We start from the raw sequence: 24,190 nt of genomic DNA, 5'->3' as shown, positions 1-24,190 counted from the left end.
CAAACGTAGTACAAAAGACACACAAGTGAATAGCACCTTTTCACAACTTAGAGTAAGTTATAGTATAGCCAAATAATTAAACTGCATCATACAGCTGTTTCCTCCAAAGTGATCAAAAGCAAAAGTCAATATCAAGACGGGGAGGTAAAGCAGCCCCATAATTAGATATATTTCATGATTTTCAAACATCAGATAATTTTAGAAAAAGCATCAAGTACATGTGTATTTTCTGAATCGTGCCACTATTCAAAGGAATTGAAACGTGGCAAGCACAAACGATTTACATCGAGAATGTTGAAATAATACAAGGTGATTAAGGTCATGTGTTCCGGAAGGATATGCGTCTTCTGCTTCAACGATGACACACGGGAAGTATTTATCGTGCTTAACTTTAATGATCACAGTTAGCTCATTAGATAAAGGTAAGTTACCGTCTACTCTAAGGTAATGACATTGGTATTAGCTGTATTTGATAAAAGTGCATGCAAAGTCAAAGAGATTAAGGGAATGATACAGGACATTGCATATGCAGTCCGTCTGTTTCTGAAGAATTTATGTGGAAAGCGGTATTTGCTATTTATTTATAAATGTGTTATTATTTCTCTCTTTGTATCGTTTTCTTGTAGATGGACAGCACAGTTCTAAGTTCAATAAATGGCACACTGACGCAGGTGATAAGTTTCAGGTAGGTATGACTGTTGAGGATTGTCCCTGATATAACGATTTTTCGTGGAAGTTGTCAGAAATTGACAACTGAAACATATTGATCTTTTCAGGAAATAATTCATTTCGTTAACCTTCTCATTTGGGAATGTAATTTTACTTTTGTATTTGGATTGACCAAGGGTTACATTATGGTTGTCGTCGATGAAGTAGAAGAAGCTTACTCTTTCAGAACAACTTGTTCTATTCGCCAGGTACTTTTTTCATGGATATCCGTGTAAATGTTTCTTCTGTTCATATTTTGGTCGTTTGTTCCGTCGCATTTGAGATAGAATTCAGATTTTATTGACATGTCTGCTGCTTTATTGGATCCTTTTTTGTCTCCAATTCAATATGTTTTTAGGTAGCCTATATCCCTGTTACTAGGTAGTCTATATCCCTGTTACTAGGTGGTCTATATCCCTGTTACTAGGTAGTCTATATCCCTGTTGCTAGGTAGTCTGTATCCCTGTGGTTAGGTAGTCTATATCCTTGTTGTTAGGTAGTCTGTAACCCTGTTGTTAGGTAGTCTATATCCCTGTTGCTAGGTAGTCTGTATCCCTGTGGTTAGGTAGTCTATATCCCTGTTGTTAGGTATTCTATATACCTGTTGTTAGGTAGTCTATATCCCTGTTTTTAGGTATTCTATATCCCTGTTGTTAGGTAGTCTATTTCTCTGTTGTTAGGTAGTCAATATACCTGTTGTTAGGTAGCCTATATCCTTGTTGTTAGGTAGTCTATATCCCTGTTGTTAGGTAGTCTATTTCTCTGTTGTTAGGTGGTCTATATCCCTGTTGTTAGGTAGTCTATTTCTCTGTTGTTAGGTAGTCTATATCCCTGTTGTTAGGTAGTCTATATCCCTGTTGTTAGGTAGTCTATTTCTTTGTTGTTAGGTAGTCTATATCAATATGTTGCTAGGTAGTTTATATCCATGTGTTGCTAGTTAGTCTTTGTCCATGTTGCTAGGTAGCCTCTAACAGTACAATAAGTAGCCTGTATATTGCGATGGAACCTAAGTCGACACACTGAACATAGGCTGAACTTGACGTTATGTTGATATGAAGTACCCTTCCAAAAGAAATGGTCTGATTTTCATCGTACGTTTTAAGGTTTACCATTTATTCCTGTCTGTTGCTGATGTATTTCCGTCCTTTCATAAATTTTGAAAAAAAATGCTGACTGTGACTTTTTTCATTGTTATCTTGTATTCCGTTATCTTGCTTATATTCTACCGTTTATGGAATTGAAATGTTATTTTTTATATTTCAGTAATGGAAGCAGCACGATTGTCGATTTTGTCATCTGGTTCACCAGTAATTTGTTAACGAGAAGTAATACTACAGTTGTGCTGGATGAGAGTATAATCTGGACCGTGATTGCAGATTCTCTGCAGACCATCAGAAATCAGTCAAACACTCCAACAATCATATCATCGATAATTTTAGAATCTGTCCAAGGAATCGTAAAAAGTACTATTAAGTATTACATAAGTCAAATAATTGTTAATTTGACAGAAAAAGGTAGTATAGTAAAATAAAATGTAGTATTGCATGGAAAGCTTTTTATCAATCAAACAGCCAGCAAAACCCTGGTAATAATGTACAAAAGAGCAAAATGTGTGGGAATCTAACTAATGGAGTTAATTAACTTTTTATTAATGCGTTTAATAGTAATACCATATTCATAGATCACTTGGAACTCACATTATTGTACTTTTTTGTTGTGTTTCAGTCTTTGATATGTTTTCGAATATGAGTGACATTCTCCCCCGAAAATCATTCATCCATACATTATTTGTATTAGCTGCCTATTCGTCAGATGTCCGTACATGAATTGTTCATACATTTGATAGATCCATGTACATAACACAGGCTATTTGTTTATTAATCATTTTATATACATTCTACAAAATATTAAATAATCAAATAATATTAACCACCCTTATTGACACGAATTGGAAAACACGTGGGGTGTTCTTGGGGAAGAAAATCGCAGTACGCAGGGAAAACGCACGTGGTCCTGCCACACAATGTGTCTTATTCGATGGGTTTGCAATTCAAAATTATGTGCATGAAACACAGCCATAATTCATCATAGTAGCATTGTAATGTATTTAATGGTTTCCAGCTTGTCCGGAAGTATATTACCATATCCAATCAATCCAGTGCTCGCTTCGTGAAATTGGTATTTTACAGTAACCACTTGTTCACAGATATTGGGTTTAACATGGCATACACTGCAATTACAGGTACCTTGCTGTTCTATAATTGTATTAATCACTTTTAACAATAATCTACCTTCCACATTTGAAAAAAAGTAGTTTTTGTTTATAGTTATTTTTAGCTCATCTCAGTCATCCAAACGTTTGATGCTATTGTACTATTTTGGTTGTCCGTTCATCCATCCTCGCTTTATAATTTTTCTTTGAAATGTTGATAACCTCTAAATCAATATCTTATTGATTCTAATACATCTTTGGTAAAGGGGTTTGATTTATCGCTTTAACCTAAGTCTCACTCATCAGTGCCTGTCTCTGGGCCGACTGAATAGGTAAAATTAATAATCATTTCAGACAGGTTTCATGTCTCAGCATATCAGTGATATATAACAAGATATTCTACTCAACATGTTATTGTGTAGTCTCACTAAGCAACTTTGATCCATCTGAATGCAGTGCTTTACTGATGAGCTTAATATTGTGCAAAAGTTACAATTTTGTTCGAACAATAATCAAAATATCATGATATTACTTCCGTTAAATGAAATGATAATTCTCAATTTACAAATCTCTTATCAGCTGTTAATAAACGTGAAATGTGAACATACTAAAATGGATTCAATTTCAGAGTGAATCTAATCAATGCTGTCTTCCTCTTTTAAAAGAATTAACGGCTGAAAATATAAAAACAAATAGGAAAGTCTAAATTCCTCTATTTCGACCGTACTTGATTTTGTCTGTTGATATTCAATAACTTTATGATTGTTTGTAACATTATTGCATTTTATGTTTACAGAAAGAAATAAGCTCAAACACTTAGGAAATACTTCGCTAATACAGAAACAATTGTTTTGATAAAAAAATGATAATTATCTTAATTATTGAACTTCATATTCTGAAAAGCAGGTTCTAGTGAGTTCATTGTGTCTAAGTTTTACCCAAGTTGTCATTTTCCCCAAAAAAGCATTGAGAAGTCTTTTTCGTACATTTTTTATATATATATATATACATATATATAATAAATATGCAAAGTCCATTATCAATCATCTTCGTATTCAAACATGGAAATCATAAAAATCATATCAGTTCTAACATTATAATGCACGTACATCATTATCATCCTTATCATCATCATAATTCTTGCACAAAATGGACCCATGATCGTTCATTCATTCAAAACAATTGATACCGTTCTCCGAAAGATTTATATTGTTTTGGAGTGGACCCTCTTTATTTTTTTTTTTTTGGCTCCTTAACAATATGTAAGGGTTCAGTCTGGTACGACAGTAAAAGTTTTAGTAAAAATTTGATTTTATTTACAGGAATGTGTTAAAAAATCATGTAAATTAATAGAAATTATCATAACTACATGCATATCCTGTATAACTGATTATTTCCCGAGGTATAGATATATATTCACTTTTTCGTGGTACGTGATGTGATCGCGAAAATTTAATAATGAGACTGGTATGGATTTTAATTTTTAGAAATCCCAAATCGTGAAATCATTTTGATCATTTAAAAAAAAAAAGCCAAAACTTTGACCTGTGAAAGATACCAACTATTCAGTACATATTCCTCACAATTTGCTAAAAATTATCTATATTAAAACACAAAAAAAAACCAAATAAAAACAAAAACAAAAAAACAAAAAACAAAAAAAAAAACAAAAAAAAAAACAAAAAAAAAAAAAAAAAAAAAAAAAAAAAAAAAAAAAAAAAAACCCCTTGAATCGATTTGATTTCTTTTACTGATATGGCATAAGATGCTTCAATGCTGTAGAAGTGAGTAGGGGTACCATAATGTTGCCAGCTGGCCTATTCTAACGTCAGACTGCGGATGTCTCAAAATTATATGATGTCAAGAATGTATAAACATTCTAAGCAAACAGAGACCCATTCAGACATCATTCTATAGGCTGGTTAAGGTCCACAGCACAGTGCCAAGGCCGATTTTCGCTCATACACGCATGGTTTCACAGACAGCAGACTGTCACTGCTTTACGAAATGGCTTCTGTTAAAAGTACTTTGGTAGCCGTTCACTTGTAAGGAAGTGTCTTAAAGATGTTAGTTTAAAGATAATTTCCAACCATGTTAGAGACTGATTAAATTAAATAAAAATGAAATATTTTTGCCTCAAAATTGAAATAATTCATAGTACTAGTACTATTTTCGAGTAAGATAACGACAGCTATCGGATTCACACATAGGATTTTGAAAGATGTAGGTAGGTGTAGATTATAGGGAAGGTTAATGGTCATCATAGTGATCGAACCTATTATATTTCTTTGTATGCTATGACGTTTAACGTGTTGAAGGCTTGTTGGCACGTGGTTCCATTGTCGTTTACATTGTTCTATTTTGGGAACAGGATGTTATTCACATCGATTGACCAAGCTTTACGTAGCAAGTTTCTTCAATAAAAGAGAAGACAGTGTTACCCTTTACAGTGCGCCTTGTCTATTCTACTCTGTTTTGATTTTGTTTCGTCGAACTGGAGATTCTGTTGACATGTTGGTGTTGTTTGTTGTTGTATCTATTAAAACCAGATGAGTTACATAGGCATGTTGTCCATCTTGTTGAATTATGGAAGGACTCTTTTTCTTGATGATTAAAAATTGTTTTCCATGAAATGATTTTGAAACTTTGATGTTTATTCATATTGTTAAAATAAGGAATTCTGCAAAACAGAAGTGGATTTATCTATGATTCAGAATTTTTTTTTGCTTCTGTATTCATTGAATACATTTGTATTCATTGATCAGTTCTTAATTTGAACTTTTGATCTTATTTCAGACACTCCAAGGACTATATACAGTCCTAACTTTCCACAAAACTACAACAACCATGACAATGTTCTGTGGATTAAAGAAGTAGATCCTGGATATTACATAACTGTAACTTTCATGGTTTTTAAAGTTGAAAATGGCTTCGATAAGCTGAGGATATATGATGGATATAATACGTCTGCACCACTGATTTCAAGGTAAACTGAAAAGTGTGGAAGCTACTGAATACAGTTATAGAGGGGAGCTACATAACCAATTTATACAAAAATAACTTGATAATTCTTTGTAATAAACTGTTGTTACCTTACCCTCTAATATTATCGCAATCCACCATTGTAACCCCCTATGTTGTAAACTCACCCTCTAATATTATCCGAATCCAATATTGTAACCCCCTCTGTTGTAACATAACCCTTTAATGTTACCCTAATCCACTATTATGAACCCCACTGGTGTAAACTGACCCTCTAATATTACCTAAATCCATTATTGTGACCCCCTTCTGTTGTAACCTTACTCATGAACATACCCAATGGTGAAATATCATTGTGACAGCTGTGATAATATTCAACATTCACCATTTTGCACCAAGACACACAACACTCAACATTCAGAATTTTGATATAGCATATCACAATACACAACATTCAACATTCAGAATTTGAATATAGCACACCAAGAAACGCAACATTCAACATTTAGAATGTGAATAAAGCACACTATGACACACAACATTCAACATTCAGAATAGAAGTCTGATCCACTGGTCTCGCATGGAATACAATGTCTCCAAAATGCTTTCAGCATCTCAATGTTTACTGACTCTTCTTATTTTTGTTTTCAGTTTGTCCGGACATAGTCTTCCTCATCCTGTATCATCCACAGGCAGTGTAATGTTGCTACATTTTACAAGTGATTATTCAATCGTCTACCAAGGGTTTTTTGCCACGTATGCTGCTGTAGTAAAAAGTAAGTCAATAACTGTTCCCATTATACAAATCGTAACAATTGTCAATTTAAGTCAATTTTATTATTTACAAACAAAAGTTTACAAACAAGGGGATTTGACAACAGGTCGATATACAAAGGTATTAGTGTAAATAATAATGGTTCATAACTTGACAGTACTTAGATAAAATTTAATGAAAACTGGTCAAATGTAATGATTTATAAAAGTGTAAGTTTCCAAAGCCTTTACTATGGAAAAACAATTAAGGATCCTGATTGGTCAAAATAAAATATTGTCCAATCATGTTAATGTTTTAGAATGGCAATTACTATTTTCCAAAAGACCTAATGTCATTTAGTTGTCATGATAACCATATAATGCCCATGGAATTTGGAAAATAATTTTAATGGAACTATACAGAAATATTATGAGCCATATGTACAATGTAGATGTGTATTGAGGTCTGTTCTGCTCATTGCAAATTTTCTTGGGGGCAAATAGTCCATCTTTCCATTTGTCCTTTCATGTCTTTACCTAAGAAAACAAAACCTAATGTATACATTGATTATACTAAGACCGTGAGCAGTACTAAATTCAAGATCCGCAACTGTTTAATTACAGAGTTATTACCCTTTGTTAACTTTTTTTGTCTAGAGCACATCTTTTGCATTAAAACTGTGCTGTGTCCCAAATGAAGGTAGGATAATGAAACTTGTTGTAAACATAGAGGTTCTACAACGAGTGGGGGGCAGTGTCAATGTTAAGATTCTGTTGAGACCATGCTATTTTCTTTATTGTTTCTAAGCTTAACGCTTAAAATTATAGCTTCTTATTTTTCATGTGGGATAGGGCTCAGATAGTTTTTATTAATTTGCTCATAGAAGATGCACGTTTGAAATAATTCACATACACAAGAACTTAATACTGTATAGTCAAAGAATGAATTCAACCGTACCATACAGTTAACTCGTCCACCGTGGTCAAAAGAAACGTCATAAACCAGATGAGAAGGTGCATTAAACTTGCAAAATTCAATAAATTTCATGATTTTTCACATTTAATGAAGGAAATAAAATGAAATGAATTTAGTTTTTCAGAAAGATTAAGCGATTGTTTAAAAACAATGCTTCTTCATCAAGAGAAGTGAGTCAATGTATTTGTTTTGTTATTTCGAAAATGTATAATAACATACAACAACATATATTGTAAAGATGTTGTTTTTTTTTTCAAAGATATTCCAACAGTGACGGTTCTTGTCCGGAATATAACAGCAATTGCTGGTGACAATGTGACGCTAGCCTGTAACGTGACCGGGACGCCTATTGTGACTGATGTGTTCTGGCAGAGAATAGTCAGTGGGGGCGAGATCGAGACACTGGTGGTCGATGGTGTCCGTTACACGGGCGTGACCCCAGGTGACCCTTCTCTAAGAATAATCAGCGTAGCGATATCAGACAGTGCTGTATATATCTGTAAAGCCAACAACAGTGTTGGAACTGGAAGTAGCAACCTCATCACTCTTGAGATAGAAGGCGAGTAACTACCACTAAAAAGCGAGATTTTTAGTTATTTGATTAATAGTAAATACAATTATTTGACTTTTTTATATTTATATAAAAAGGTCCTTGTTATATCATACGACTCCATATCTCCTGTGATAAAATGCGAATGGATACCCACAAACAGAAGACGCGGGTTATTTAAGATAAAGCAATTGAGGTTGTGGTGATGAGAATGCCTGTTTTGAAGCATATGATATAGTTTAAAAAGTGAAGCAAAGGGATCTTAAGGAATAACTCATTTAATAATTTTTCAGAGAAGGCGTAGGGTTCAGGGGTTGGGGGAGTGGGGGAGGAGGGTTGTGTGTTACAAAAACACATTGAAGGTTGCAGTGAGTTGCAGGGGGTGGGGGGGGGGGGGGGGGGGGGCAGTGTCAATGTTAAGATTCTGTTGAGACCATGCTATTTTCTTTATTGTTTCTAAGCTTAACGCTTAAAATTATAGCTTCTTTTTAAAGGTGTTCCCATCGCTACAATTCCTAATACATTTGTATCTGGGGATCCAGAACCTACAACAACTATAACTCCAACAACTACTACTCCAGAACCTACAACAACTACAACTCCAACAACTACTACTCCAGAACCTACAACAACTATAACTCCAACAACTACTACTCCAGAACCTACGACAACTACAACTCCAAAAACTACTACCCCTGAACCTACGACAACTACAGCTAGAACATCTACTACCCCGGAAGCTACGACAACTACCAATACAACAACTACTACCCAGGGACCTGCGACAGCTACAACTCCAACAACTACTGCCCCAGAACCTACGACAACTACCAGTACAACAACTTCTACTCCAGAACTTACGACAACTACAACTACAACAACTTCTTCCGCCGAAACCTCTACGCTGACAGGTAAGTATTTAAGTATCTGATTGCTCCAATTAACTAAATGGTTATTGCAAGTAAAATTATTTTTCATGTGGGATAGGGCTCAGATAGTTTTTATTAATTTGCTCATAGAAGATGCACGTTTGAAATAATTCACATACACAAGAACTTAATACTGTATAGTCAAAGAATGAATTCAACCGTACCATACAGTTAACTCGTCCACCGTGGTCAAAAGAAACGTCATAAACCAGATGAGAAGGTGCATTAAACTTGCAAAATTCAATAAATTTCATGATTTTTCACATTTAATGAAGGAAATAAAATGAAATGAATTTAGTTTTTCAGAAAGATTAAGCGATTGTACAAAAACAATGCTTATTCATCAAGAGAAGTGAGTCAATGTATTTGTTTTGTTATTTCGAAAATGTATAATAACATACAACAACATATATTGTAAAGATGTTGTTTTTTTTTTCAAAGATATTCCAACAGTGACGGTTCTTGTCCGGAATATAACAGCAATTGCTGGTGACAATGTGACGCTAGCCTGTAACGTGACCGGAACGCCTATTGTGACTGATGTGTTCTGGCAGAGAATAGTCAGTGGGGGCGAGATCGAGACACTGGTGGTCGATGGTGTCCGTTACACGGGCGTGACCCCAGGTGACCCTTCTCTAAGAATAATCAGCGTAGCGATATCAGACAGTGCTGTATATATCTGTAAAGCCAACAACAGTGTTGGAACTGGAAGTAGCAACCTCATCACTCTTGAGATAGAAGGCGAGTAACTACCACTAAAAAGCGAGATTTTTAGTTATTTGATTAATAGTAAATACAATTATTTGACTTTTTTATATTTATATAAAAAGGTCCTTGTTATATCATACGACTCCATATCTCCTGTGATAAAATGCGAATGGATACCCACAAACAGAAGACGCGGGTTATTTAAGATAAAGCAATTGAGGTTGTGGTGATGAGAATGCCTGTTTTGAAGCATATGATATAGTTTAAAAAGTGAAGCAAAGGGATCTTAAGGAATAACTCATTTAATAATTTTTCAGAGAAGGCGTAGGGTTCAGGGGTTGGGGGAGTGGGGGAGGAGGGTTGTGTGTTACAAAAACACATTGAAGGTTGCAGTGAGTTGCAGGGGGTGGGTGGGGGGGGGGGCAGTGTCAATGTTAAGATTCTGTTGAGACCATGCTATTTTCTTTATTGTTTCTAAGCTTAACGCTTAAAATTATAGCTTCTTTTTAAAGGTGTTCCCATCGCTACAATTCCTAATACATTTGTATCTGGGGATCTCGGATTCAATGTGACTTTGACGTGTAACGTCACTGGAAACCCCCCGCCTGTTGATGTATACTGGCAGATGAAAGTCAACGAGACAGAACTTAGAACGATATTGGTTGATGAATCCGACTACAGTGGAGTGACCCTGAATGATGCTTCTCTCATCATTATCAAAGCTAGTTTTGACGACAGCGCCGTTTACATCTGTAATGCAAACAATAGTTTAGGGACCGGAAGTAGTTTACCGATAACTCTTAACGTCTCAGCTGTTGCTGGTAAGTAATTTTGGAATGTTTTTACACACGTTCATTACCAGAAAACTACAAATCCAGTATTTATAAACATTTTCAAACCTTCTAAAAATTGGGTATCGATGGTTAAATTACCCATTTCTATAAGGTTTCATACTGTGTATAACTACTGGACTTAAAGTGCTTATAAAGTGACGTCATACATTACTCAAAATCCCAAGACGGAATCCCTGTGAGAAAATACTTCTGCATCATTATAATTGTTTGCTAAATAATTCCTTTACGTCAATGTCAAAAATGACAAAAAGTGAAAAGTTTATTTTTTACAATCCCATAATTTTCTCCGTTGAAGCAAGTGAATTTTCAATTGATAATATAAAATAACCTTTCTATTGATGATGTAACATTTCCAGGGAAACATAACTTTCGTAGTTTTGACCAACCAGAGCGGTTCATTTCTAATATCTACATTGAAATTCGCCGTATTTCTCCAACAAATTGGTATTCATATGGGAAATAACTGTCCCACTGTTGGCTGACTTTTGTTTTATACGAGGCTAATTTCATCAAAACTTATCATAATAGCTCACAAAAACTCTTTAAATAACGAAATTCATTGATAACGTTTATGGTATATACCCACCTAGGTGTCGGCGATGAAGTAGAAAAAAGACTATTGTACTTCTTCAGGCGTTTCCATGAAAATCTTTCTTTTGTTCATATATTTTCCCTAGGTTTATCAAATTCGAGTTTGGATAATGGTGATGTTCATATGATGGTATTTCCTTGTTTTTATAGTGAACTACAATGCAAGCCTGTCATTAAATGAAACATTTAATCCCGAGTTACTCAACACAAGCAGTCAAACGTTTAGAGATAAGGCAGAAGAGTTTTCTAATGCGGTAAGTAGAAAAATTTAAAAACAAGGTGTGGTGTACAGTAAATTCTCAACCCAAGGAGGAGATTCACATCTGTCTAACCCGAGACTTGGCTTTTCTTGGGCTTATACAGTCATGAATTTCTTCTTCAGGTAGGGAGTTCCCTGACCTAACTGGAGGCTTAGCTTCGCCTCAGGTTAGACAGTAGTGAATTTCCTAACTGAAGGCTTAGCTTCGCCTCAGGTTTGACAATAGTGAATTTCCGCTTCAGGTAGAGAGAAGGCTTAGCTTCGCCTCAGGTTAGACAGGTTAGACAGTTAGTGAATTTCTTCTTCAGGTAGGGAGTTCCCTGTCCTAACTGAAGGCTTAGCTTCGCCTCAGGTTTGACAATAGTGTATTTCCGCTTCAGGTAGAGAGTTCCCTGTCCTAACTGAAGGCTTAGCTTCGCCTCAGGTTAGACAGTAGTGAATTTCTTCTTCAGGTAGAGAGTTCCCTGTCCTAACTGAAGGTTTAGCTTCGCCTCAGGTTAGACAGTAGTGAATTTCCGCTTCAGGTAGAGAGTTCCCTGTCCTAACTGAAGGCTTAGCTTCGCCTCAGGTGAGGGGAGTGAATTTCTTCGCTTCAGGTAGAGAGTTCCCAGGTGTCCCTAACTGAAGGCTTAGCTTCGCCTCAGGTTAGACAGTCGAGAATTTCTTCTTCAGGTAGGGAGTTCCCTGTCCTAACTGAAGGCTTAGCTTCGCCTCAGGTTTGACAATAGTGAATTTCCGCTTCAGGTAGAGAGTTCCCTGTCCTAACTGAAGGCTTAGCTTCGCCTCAGGTTAGACAGTAGATAATTTCTTCTTCAGGTAGAGAGTTCCCTGTCCTAACTGCAAGGCTTAGCTTCGCCTCAGGTTTGACAATAGTTTTCCGCTTCTTCGCCTCAGTCCCTGTCCTAACTGAAGGCTTAGCTTCGCCTCAGGTTAGACAGTAGAGTGGTTTGACTTTTCATTTCCGCTTCTTCGTAGGTTAGACAGTCGAGAATCCCTGTCCTAACTGAAGGCTTAGCTTCGCCTCAGGTTTGACAATAGTGAATTTCCGCTTCAGGTAGAGAGTTCCCTGTCCTAACTGAAGGCTTAGCTTCGCCTCAGGTTAGACAGTAGTGAATTTCTTCTTCAGGTAGGGAGTTCCCTGTCCTAACTGAAGGCTTAGCTTCGCCTCAGGTTAGACAGTAGATAATTTCTTCTTCAGGTAGGGAGTTCCCTGTCCTAACTGAAGGCTTAGCTTCGCCTCAGGTTAGACAGTAGTGAATTTCTTCTTCAGGTAGGGAGTTCCCTGTCCTAACTGAAGGCTTAGCTTCGCCTCAGGTTAGACAGTAGATAATTTCTTCTTCAGAGTTCCCTGTCCTAACTGAAGGCTTAGTTCCCAGGTTAGATAATTTTCTTCTTCAACCTGTCCTAACCTGAGGTTTGGCTTCGTCTCACGTTAGACAGTAGATAATTTCTTCTTCAGGTAGAGAGAGTTCCCTGTCCTAACCGGAGGCTTGGCTTCGCCTCAGGTTAGAAAAGCGTGAAACTCCGCGAGTAAAAAGTTCTCTATCCAAACCTGAAGCTTGACATCGCCTCGGATTAGACAGTCGTGATTCTCCTCCTCGGGTAGATATTTATCTGTCCCATCCTCACCCTTTATCTCCAACATGCTAGAAATATATGAATAACGGGATAAAATTAATACATTCTGACAAATATAGAAACAGGCAAATAGCGACCGTTGTTTTTATCTTGACCGATTTCTAATTTACATTTACGTTGTTAAAAGTCAATAGTGATGATAAATCATTGTCATGTCATTGTTTTAAACATATTTGAATACACAATGATGTTACGGACAAAATGCTCTTCATACTGCCTTGGTATGTACGCATTTTCGAAAGATTTTATTTTTGACGATAGTGACTTACACAAGTTAAAGATGCTTGAAAGGAAATAAAATGACAAGCTTTGACCCACTTTCAAGGTTTTTTTTTTTTTTTTGTACAAAAGTGATATATTGGTTGTTGGTAACCTTGAGGAATATTATTTACCGGTTGTCGTCAAAAAAGCAGAAAACGTTTATCCTTCTCGAACGCCTGGTTCTATCTTCTTTGAACCTTTTTTTGGGGGTCTTCGTGGTAATTTGTGTTCGCGTTAGTTTTATCTTGGTTTCATCAATTGTGAGTTTGAAGATTCTATGGACATCATTTTGTTGTCTTTGTTTTGTATGAGGTCAAATGTTGATATAACATTTGAACATTAGCACACTTTCAAGGTCAGATGACTCAAACATGTGAATGCATAAGGCAGAACTGCCCAGTCCGTTGAAAACCGAAGAAAAAAGGAAATACTGACATGTCAACAGAATCAAATTCTGTGAAACTAGGGCAAACGTAGTACAAAAGACACACAAGTGAATAGCACCTTTTCACAACTTAGAGTAAGTTATAGTATAGCCAAATAATTAAACTGCATCATACAGCTGTTTCCTCCAAAGTGATCAAAAGCAAAAGTCAATATCAAGACGGGGAGGTAAAGCAGCCCCATAATTAGATATATTTCATGATTTTCAAACATCAGATAATTTTAGAAAAAGCATCAAGTACATGTGTATTTTCTGAATCGTGCCACTATTCAAAGGAATTGAAACGTGGCAAGCACAAACGATTTACATCGAGAATGTTGAAATAATACAAGGTGATTAAGGTCATGTGTTCCGGAAGGATATGCGTCTTCTGCTTCAACGATGACACACGGGAAGTATTTATCGTGCTTAACTTTAATGATCACAGTTAGCTCATTAGATAAAGGTAAGTTACCGTCTACTCTAAGGTAATGACATTGGTATTAGCTGTATTTGATAAAAGTGCATGCAAAGTCAAAGAGATTAAGGGAATGATACAGGACATTGCATATGCAGTCCGTCTGTTTCTGAAGAATTTATGTGGAAAGCGGTATTTGCTATTTATTTATAAATGTGTTATTATTTCTCTCTTTGTATCGTTTTCTTGTAGATGGACAGCACAGTTCTAAGTTCAATAAATGGCACACTGACGCAGGTGATAAGTTTCAGGTAGGTATGACTGTTGAGGATTGTCCCTGATATAACGATTTTTCGTGGAAGTTGTCAGAAATTGACAACTGAAACATATTGATCTTTTCAGGAAATAATTCATTTCGTTAACCTTCTCATTTGGGAATGTAATTTTACTTTTGTATTTGGATTGACCAAGGGTTACATTATGGTTGTCGATGAAGTAGAAGAAGCTTACTCTTTCAGAACAACTTGTTCTATTCGCCAGGTACTTTTTTCATGGATATCCGTGTAAATGTTTCTTCTGTTCATATTTTGGTCGTTTGTTCCGTCGCATTTGAGATAGAATTCAGATTTTATTGACATGTCTGCTGCTTTATTGGATCCTTTTTTGTCTCCAATTCAATATGTTTTTAGGTAGCCTATATCCCTGTTACTAGGTAGTCTATATCCCTGTTACTAGGTGGTCTATATCCCTGTTACTAGGTAGTCTATATCCCTGTTGCTAGGTAGTCTGTATCCCTGTGGTTAGGTAGTCTATATCCTTGTTGTTAGGTAGTCTGTAACCCTGTTGTTAGGTAGTCTATATCCCTGTTGCTAGGTAGTCTGTATCCCTGTGGTTAGGTAGTCTATATCCCTGTTGTTAGGTATTCTATATACCTGTTGTTAGGTAGTCTATATCCCTGTTTTTAGGTATTCTATATCCCTGCTGTTAGGTAGTCTATTTCTCTGTTGTTAGGTAGTCAATATACCTGTTGTTAGGTAGCCTATATCCTTGTTGTTAGGTAGTCTATATCCCTGTTGTTAGGTAGTCTATTTCTCTGTTGTTAGGTGGTCTATATCCCTGTTGTTAGGTAGTCTATTTCTCTGTTGTTAGGTAGTCTATATCCCTGTTGTTAGGTAGTCTATATCCCTGTTGTTAGGTAGTCTATTTCTTTGTTGTTAGGTAGTCTATATCAATATGTTGCTAGGTAGTTTATATCCATGTGGTGCTAGTTAGTCTTTGTCCATGTTGCTAGGTAGCCTCTAACAATACAATAAGTAGCCTGTATATTGCGATGGAACCTAAGTCGACACACTGAATATAGGCTGAACTTGACGTTATGTTGATATGAAGTACCCTTCCAAAAGAAATGGTCTGATTTTCATCGTACGTTTTAAGGTTTACCATTTATTCCTGTCTGTTGCTGATGTATTTCCGTCCTTTCATAAATTTTGAAAAAAAATGCTGACTGTGACTTTTTTCATTGTTATCTTGTATTCCGTTATCTTGCTTATATTCTACCGTTTATGGAATTGAAATGTTATTTTTTATATTTCAGTAATGGAAGCAGCACGATTGTCGATTTTGTCATCTGGTTCACCAGTAATTTGTTAACGAGAAGTAATACTACAGTTGTGCTGGATGAGAGTATAATCTGGACCGTGATTGCAGATTCTCTGCAGACCATCAGAAATCAGTCAAACACTCCAACAATCATATCATCGATAATTTTAGAATCTGTCCAAGGAATCGTAAAAAGTACTATTAAGTATTACATAAGTCAAAAAATTGTTAATTTGACAGAAAAAGGTAGTATAGTAAAATAAAATGTAGTATTGCATGGAAAGCTTTTTATCAATCAAACAGCCAGCAAAACCCTGGTAATAATGTACAAAAGAGCAAAATGTGTGGGAATCTAACTAATGGAGTTAATTAACTTTTTATTAATGCGTTTAATAGTAATACCATATTCATAGATCACTTGGAACTCACATTATTGTACTTTTTTGTTGTGTTTCAGTCTTTGATATGTTTTCGAATATGAGTGACATTCTCCCCCGAAAATCATTCATCCATACATTATTTGTATTAGCTGCCTATTCGTCAGATGTCCGTACATGAATTGTTCATACATTTGATAGATCCATGTACATAACACAGGCTATTTGTTTATTAATCATTTTATATACATTCTACAAAATATTAAATAATCAAATAATATTAACCACCCTTATTGACACGAATTGGAAAACACGTGGGGTGTTCTTGGGGAAGAAAATCGCAGTACGCAGGGAAAACGCACGTGGTCCTGCCACACAATGTGTCTTATTCGATGGGTTTGCAATTCAAAATTGTGTGCATGAAACACAGCCATAATTCATCATAGTAGCATTGTAATGTATTTAATGGTTTCCAGCTTGTCCGGAAGTATATTACCATATCCAATCAATCCAGTGCTCGCTTCGTGAAATTGGTATTTTACAGTAACCACTTGTTCACAGATATTGGGTTTAACATGGCATACACTGCAATTACAGGTACCTTGCTGTTCTATAATTGTATTAATCACTTTTAACAATAATCTACCTTCCACATTTGAAAAAAAGTAGTTTTTGTTTATAGTTATTTTTAGCTCATCTCAGTCATCCAAACGTTTGATGCTATTGTACTATTTTGGTTGTCCGTTCATCCATCCTCGCTTTATAATTTTTCTTTGAAATGTTGATAACCTCTAAATCAATATCTTATTGATTCTAATACATCTTTGGTAAAGGGGTTTGATTTATCGCTTTAACCTAAGTCTCACTCATCAGTGCCTGTCTCTGGGCCGACTGAATAGGTAAAATTAATAATCATTTCAGACAGGTTTCATGTCTCAGCATATCAGTGATATATAACAAGATATTCTACTCAACATGTTATTGTGTAGTCTCACTAAGCAACTTTGATCCATCTGAATGCAGTGCTTTACTGATGAGCTTAATATTGTGCAAAAGTTACAATTTTGTTCGAACAATAATCAAAATATCATGATATTACTTCCGTTAAATGAAATGATAATTCTCAATTTACAAATCTCTTATCAGCTGTTAATAAACGTGAAATGTGAACATACTAAAATGGATTCAATTTCAGAGTGAATCTAATCAATGCTGTCTTCCTCTTTTAAAAGAATTAACGGCTGAAAATATAAAAACAAATAGGAAAGTCTAAATTCCTCTATTTCGACCGTACTTGATTTTGTCTGTTGATATTCAATAACTTTATGATTGTTTGTAACATTATTGCATTTTATGTTTACAGAAAGAAATAAGCTCAAACACTTAGGAAATACTTCGCTAATACAGAAACAATTGTTTTGATAAAAAAATGATAATTATCTTAATTATTGAACTTCATATTCTGAAAAGCAGGTTCTAGTGAGTTCATTGTGTCTAAGTTTTACCCAAGTTGTCATTTTCCCCAAAAAAGCATTGAGAAGTCTTTTTCGTACATTTTTTATATATATATATATACATATATATAATAAATATGCAAAGTCCATTATCAATCATCTTCGTATTCAAACATGGAAATCATAAAAATCATATCAGTTCTAACATTATAATGCACGTACATCATTATCATCCTTATCATCATCATAATTCTTGCACAAAATGGACCCATGATCGTTCATTCATTCAAAACAATTGATACCGTTCTCCGAAAGATTTATATTGTTTTGGAGTGGACCCTCTTTATTTTTTTTTTTTTTTTTTGGCTCCTTAACAATATGTAAGGGTTCAGTCTGGTACGACAGTAAAAGTTTTAGTAAAAATTTGATTTTATTTACAGGAATGTGTTAAAAAATCATGTAAATTAATAGAAATTATCATAACTACATGCATATCCTGTATAACTGATTATTTCCCGAGGTATAGATATATATTCACTTTTTCGTGGTACGTGATGTGATCGCGAAAATTTAATAATGAGACTGGTATGGATTTTAATTTTTAGAAATCCCAAATCGTGAAATCATTTTGATCATTTAAAAAAAAAAAGCCAAAACTTTGACCTGTGAAAGATACCAACTATTCAGTACATATTCCTCACAATTTGCTAAAAATTATCTATATTAAAACACAAAAAAAACCAAATAAAAACAAAAACAAAAAAACAAAAAACAAACAAAAAAAACAAAAAAAAAAAAAAAAAAAACAAAAAAAAAAAAAAAAAAAAAAAAAAAAAAAAAAAAAAAAAAAAAAAAAAAAAAAAAAACCAAAAAAAAAAAAAAAAAAAAACCAAAAAACAAAAAAAAAAAAAAAAAAAAAAAAAACCCAATAAATTAGTAAGGAGATATTATTCCTTCTTTTCTAATTTCGGTGAACATTTATGCCTTATTAGCGGTCACGGGTTTACGCATTTCAGGTGTACATTTCTTTCAAAAGTTAAGCTTTGTTAAGTAAGACTTTGTGCTAACTTGAATCGATTTGATTTCTTTTACTGATATGGCATAAGATGCTTCAATGCTGTAGAAGTGAGTAGGGGTACCATAATGTTGCCAGCTGGCCTATTCTAACGTCAGACTGCGGATGTCTCAAAATTATATGATGTCAAGAATGTATAAACATTCTAAGCAAACAGAGACCCATTCAGACATCATTCTATAGGCTGGTTAAGGTCCACAGCACAGTGCCAAGGCCGATTTTCGCTCATACACGCATGGTTTCACAGACAGCAGACTGTCACTGCTTTACGAAATGGCTTCTGTTAAAAGTACTTTGGTAGCCGTTCACTTGTAAGGAAGTGTCTTAAAGATGTTAGTTTAAAGATAATTTCCAACCATGTTAGAGACTGATTAAATTAAATAAAAATGAAATATTTTTGCCTCAAAATTGAAATAATTCATAGTACTAGTACTATTTTCGAGTAAGATAACGACAGCTATCGGATTCACACATAGGATTTTGAAAGATGTAGGTAGGTGTAGATTATAGGGAAGGTTAATGGTCATCATAGTGATCGAACCTATTATATTTCTTTGTATGCTATGACGTTTAACGTGTTGAAGGCTTGTTGGCACGTGGTTCCATTGTCGTTTACATTGTTCTATTTTGGGAACAGGATGTTATTCACATCGATTGACCAAGCTTTACGTAGCAAGTTTCTTCAATAAAAGAGAAGACAGTGTTACCCTTTACAGTGCGCCTTGTCTATTCTACTCTGTTTTGATTTTGTTTCGTCGAACTGGAGATTCTGTTGACATGTTGGTGTTGTTTGTTGTTGTATCTATTAAAACCAGATGAGTTACATAGGCATGTTGTCCATCTTGTTGAATTATGGAAGGACTCTTTTTCTTGATGATTAAAAATTGTTTTCCATGAAATGATTTTGAAACTTTGATGTTTATTCATATTGTTAAAATAAGGAATTCTGCAAAACAGAAGTGGATTTATCTATGATTCAGAATTTTTTTTTGCTTCTGTATTCATTGAATACATTTGTATTCATTGATCAGTTCTTAATTTGAACTTTTGATCTTATTTCAGACACTCCAAGGACTATATACAGTCCTAACTTTCCACAAAACTACAACAACCATGACAATGTTCTGTGGATTAAAGAAGTAGATCCTGGATATTACATAACTGTAACTTTCATGGTTTTTAAAGTTGAAAATGGCTTCGATAAGCTGAGGATATATGATGGATATAATACGTCTGCACCACTGATTTCAAGGTAAACTGAAAAGTGTGGAAGCTACTGAATACAGTTATAGAGGGGAGCTACATAACCAATTTATACAAAAATAACTTGATAATTCTTTGTAATAAACTGTTGTTACCTTACCCTCTAATATTATCGCAATCCGCCATTGTAACCCCCTATGTTGTAAACTCACCCTCTAATATTATCCGAATCCAATATTGTAACCCCCTCTGTTGTAACATAACCCTTTAATGTTACCCTAATCCACTATTATGAACCCCACTGGTGTAAACTGACCCTCTAATATTACCTAAATCCATTATTGTGACCCCCTTCTGTTGTAACCTTACTCATGAACATACCCAATGGTGAAATATCATTGTGACAGCTGTGATAATATTCAACATTCACCATTTTGCACCAAGACACACAACACTCAACATTCAGAATTTTGATATAGCATATCACAATACACAACATTCAACATTCAGAATTTGAATATAGCACACCAAGAAACGCAACATTCAACATTTAGAATGTGAATAAAGCACACTATGACACACAACATTCAACATTCAGAATAGAAGTCTGATCCACTGGTCTCGCATGGAATACAATGTCTCCAAAATGCTTTCAGCATCTCAATGTTTACTGACTCTTCTTATTTTTGTTTTCAGTTTGTCCGGACATAGTCTTCCTCATCCTGTATCATCCACAGGCAGTGTAATGTTGCTACATTTTACAAGTGATTATTCAATCGTCTACCAAGGGTTTTTTGCCACGTATGCTGCTGTAGTAAAAAGTAAGTCAATAACTGTTCCCATTATACAAATCGTAACAATTGTCAATTTAAGTCAATTTTATTATTTACAAACAAAAGTTTACAAACAAGGGGATTTGACAACAGGTCGATATACAAAGGTATTAGTGTAAATAATAATGGTTCATAACTTGACAGTACTTAGATAAAATTTAATGAAAACTGGTCAAATGTAATGATTTATAAAAGTGTAAGTTTCCAAAGCCTTTACTATGGAAAAACAATTAAGGATCCTGATTGGTCAAAATAAAATATTGTCCAATCATGTTAATGTTTTAGAATGGCAATTACTATTTTCCAAAAGACCTAATGTCATTTAGTTGTCATGATAACCATATAATGCCCATGGAATTTGGAAAATAATTTTAATGGAACTATACAGAAATATTATGAGCCATATGTACAATGTAGATGTGTATTGAGGTCTGTTCTGCTCATTGCAAATTTTCTTGGGGGCAAATAGTCCATCTTTCCATTTGTCCTTTCATGTCTTTACCTAAGAAAACAAAACCTAATGTATACATTGATTATACTAAGACCGTGAGCAGTACTAAATTCAAGATCCGCAACTGTTTAATTACAGAGTTATTACCCTTTGTTAACTTTTTTTGTCTAGAGCACATCTTTTGCATTAAAACTGTGCTGTGTCCCAAATGAAGGTAGGATAATGAAACTTGTTGTAAACATAGAGGTTCTACAACGAGTGGGGGGCAGTGTCAATGTTAAGATTCTGTTGAGACCATGCTATTTTCTTTATTGTTTCTAAGCTTAACGCTTAAAATTATAGCTTCTTATTTTTCATGTGGGATAGGGCTCAGATAGTTTTTATTAATTTGCTCATAGAAGATGCACGTTTGAAATAATTCACATACACAAGAACTTAATACTGTATAGTCAAAGAATGAATTCAACCGTACCATACAGTTAACTCGTCCACCGTGGTCAAAAGAAACGTCATAAACCAGATGAGAAGGTGCATTAAACTTGCAAAATTCAATAAATTTCATGATTTTTCACATTTAATGAAGGAAATAAAATGAAATGAATTTAGTTTTTCAGAAAGATTAAGCGATTGTTTAAAAACAATGCTTCTTCATCAAGAGAAGTGAGTCAATGTATTTGTTTTGTTATTTCGAAAATGTATAATAACATACAACAACATATATTGTAAAGATGTTGTTTTTTTTTTCAAAGATATTCCAACAGTGACGGTTCTTGTCCGGAATATAACAGCAATTGCTGGTGACAATGTGACGCTAGCCTGTAACGTGACCGGGACGCCTATTGTGACTGATGTGTTCTGGCAGAGAATAGTCAGTGGGGGCGAGATCGAGACACTGGTGGTCGATGGTGTCCGTTACACGGGCGTGACCCCAGGTGACCCTTCTCTAAGAATAATCAGCGTAGCGATATCAGACAGTGCTGTATATATCTGTAAAGCCAACAACAGTGTTGGAACTGGAAGTAGCAACCTCATCACTCTTGAGATAGAAGGCGAGTAACTACCACTAAAAAGCGAGATTTTTAGTTATTTGATTAATAGTAAATACAATTATTTGACTTTTTTATATTTATATAAAAAGGTCCTTGTTATATCATACGACTCCATATCTCCTGTGATAAAATGCGAATGGATACCCACAAACAGAAGACGCGGGTTATTTAAGATAAAGCAATTGAGGTTGTGGTGATGAGAATGCCTGTTTTGAAGCATATGATATAGTTTAAAAAGTGAAGCAAAGGGATCTTAAGGAATAAACTCATTTAATAATTTTTCAGAGAAGGCGTAGGGTTCAGGAGTTGGGGGAGTGGGGGAGGAGGGTTGTGTGTTACAAAAACACATTGAAGGTTGTAGTGAGTTGCAGGGGGTGGGGGGGGGGGGCAGTGTCAATGTTAAGATTCTGTTGAGACCATGCTATTTTCTTTATTGTTTCTAAGCTTAACGCTTAAAATTATAGCTTCTTTTTAAAGGTGTTCCCATCGCTACAATTCCTAATACATTTGTATCTGGGGATCCAGAACCTACAACAACTATAACTCCAACAACTACTACTCCAGAACCTACAACAACTACAACTCCAACAACTACTACTCCAGAACCTACAACAACTATAACTCCAACAACTACTACTCCAGAACCTACGACAACTACAACTCCAAAAACTACTACCCCTGAACCTACGACAACTACAGCTAGAACATCTACTACCCCGGAAGCTACGACAACTACCAATACAACAACTACTACCCAGGGACCTGCGACAGCTACAACTCCAACAACTACTGCCCCAGAACCTACGACAACTACCAGTACAACAACTTCTACTCCAGAACTTACGACAACTACAACTACAACAACTTCTTCCGCCGAAACCTCTACGCTGACAGGTAAGTATTTAAGTATCTGATTGCTCCAATTAACTAAATGGTTATTGCAAGTAAAATTATTTTTCATGTGGGATAGGGCTCAGATAGTTTTTATTAATTTGCTCATAGAAGATGCACGTTTGAAATAATTCACATACACAAGAACTTAATACTGTATAGTCAAAGAATGAATTCAACCGTACCATACAGTTAACTCGTCCACCGTGGTCAAAAGAAACGTCATAAACCAGATGAGAAGGTGCATTAAACTTGCAAAATTCAATAAATTTCATGATTTTTCACATTTAATGAAGGAAATAAAATGAAATGAATTTAGTTTTTCAGAAAGATTAAGCGATTGTACAAAAACAATGCTTCTTCATCAAGAGAAGTGAGTCAATGTATTTGTTTTGTTATTTCGAAAATGTATAATAACATACAACAACATATATTGTAAAGATGTTGTTTTTTTTTTCAAAGATATTCCAACAGTGACGGTTCTTGTCCGGAATATAACAGCAATTGCTGGTGACAATGTGACGCTAGCCTGTAACGTGACCGGAACGCCTGTTGTGACTGATGTGTTCTGGCAGAGAATAGTCAGTGGGGGCGAGATCGAGACACTGGTGGTCGATGGTGTCCGTTACACGGGCGTGACCCCAGGTGACCCTTCTCTAAGAATAATCAGCGTAGCGATATCAGACAGTGCTGTATATATCTGTAAAGCCAACAACAGTGTTGGAACTGGAAGTAGCAACCTCATCACTCTTGAGATAGAAGGCGAGTAACTACCACTAAAAAGCGAGATTTTTAGTTATTTGATTAATAGTAAATACAATTATTTGACTTTTTTATATTTATATAAAAAGGTCCTTGTTATATCATACGACTCCATATCTCCTGTGATAAAATGCGAATGGATACCCACAAACAGAAGACGCGGGTTATTTAAGATAAAGCAATTGAGGTTGTGGTGATGAGAATGCCTGTTTTGAAGCATATGATATAGTTTA

The 24,190-nt window shown here is 35.1% G+C and overlaps 1 protein-coding gene across 1 annotated transcript in view; it reads left to right on the top strand.

Annotated features, from left to right (window-relative positions):
* LOC132555256 (mucin-17-like) overlaps positions 1-24,190 on the top strand; it is a 60,575-nt gene that overhangs the window by 21,858 nt on the left and 14,527 nt on the right. Inside the window, exons 9-26 of the mRNA XM_060219605.1 lie at positions 627-685; positions 1,972-2,171; positions 2,434-2,526; positions 5,717-5,906; positions 6,554-6,678; positions 7,891-8,190; positions 8,802-9,092; positions 9,552-9,851; positions 10,331-10,639; positions 11,414-11,517; positions 14,516-14,574; positions 15,858-16,057; positions 16,320-16,412; positions 19,831-20,020; positions 20,668-20,792; positions 22,005-22,304; positions 22,908-23,198; positions 23,658-23,957. Of these exons, the coding sequence (XP_060075588.1) occupies positions 627-685; positions 1,972-2,171; positions 2,434-2,526; positions 5,717-5,906; positions 6,554-6,678; positions 7,891-8,190; positions 8,802-9,092; positions 9,552-9,851; positions 10,331-10,639; positions 11,414-11,517; positions 14,516-14,574; positions 15,858-16,057; positions 16,320-16,412; positions 19,831-20,020; positions 20,668-20,792; positions 22,005-22,304; positions 22,908-23,198; positions 23,658-23,957 (3,529 nt within the window). The remainder of the gene's footprint in view (positions 1-626; positions 686-1,971; positions 2,172-2,433; positions 2,527-5,716; positions 5,907-6,553; positions 6,679-7,890; positions 8,191-8,801; positions 9,093-9,551; positions 9,852-10,330; positions 10,640-11,413; positions 11,518-14,515; positions 14,575-15,857; positions 16,058-16,319; positions 16,413-19,830; positions 20,021-20,667; positions 20,793-22,004; positions 22,305-22,907; positions 23,199-23,657; positions 23,958-24,190) is intronic.

Source organism: Ylistrum balloti, unplaced genomic scaffold, assembly GCF_031769215.1.
Source record: "Ylistrum balloti isolate Yb309-2 unplaced genomic scaffold, AGI_CSIRO_Ybal_v1 Utg370466, whole genome shotgun sequence".
NCBI classification, from domain to species: Eukaryota; Metazoa; Mollusca; class Bivalvia; order Pectinida; family Pectinidae; genus Ylistrum; species Ylistrum balloti.
The sequence above is the reverse complement of the archived record's forward strand: the minus strand, read 5'-3'. Positions and strand labels throughout refer to the sequence as shown.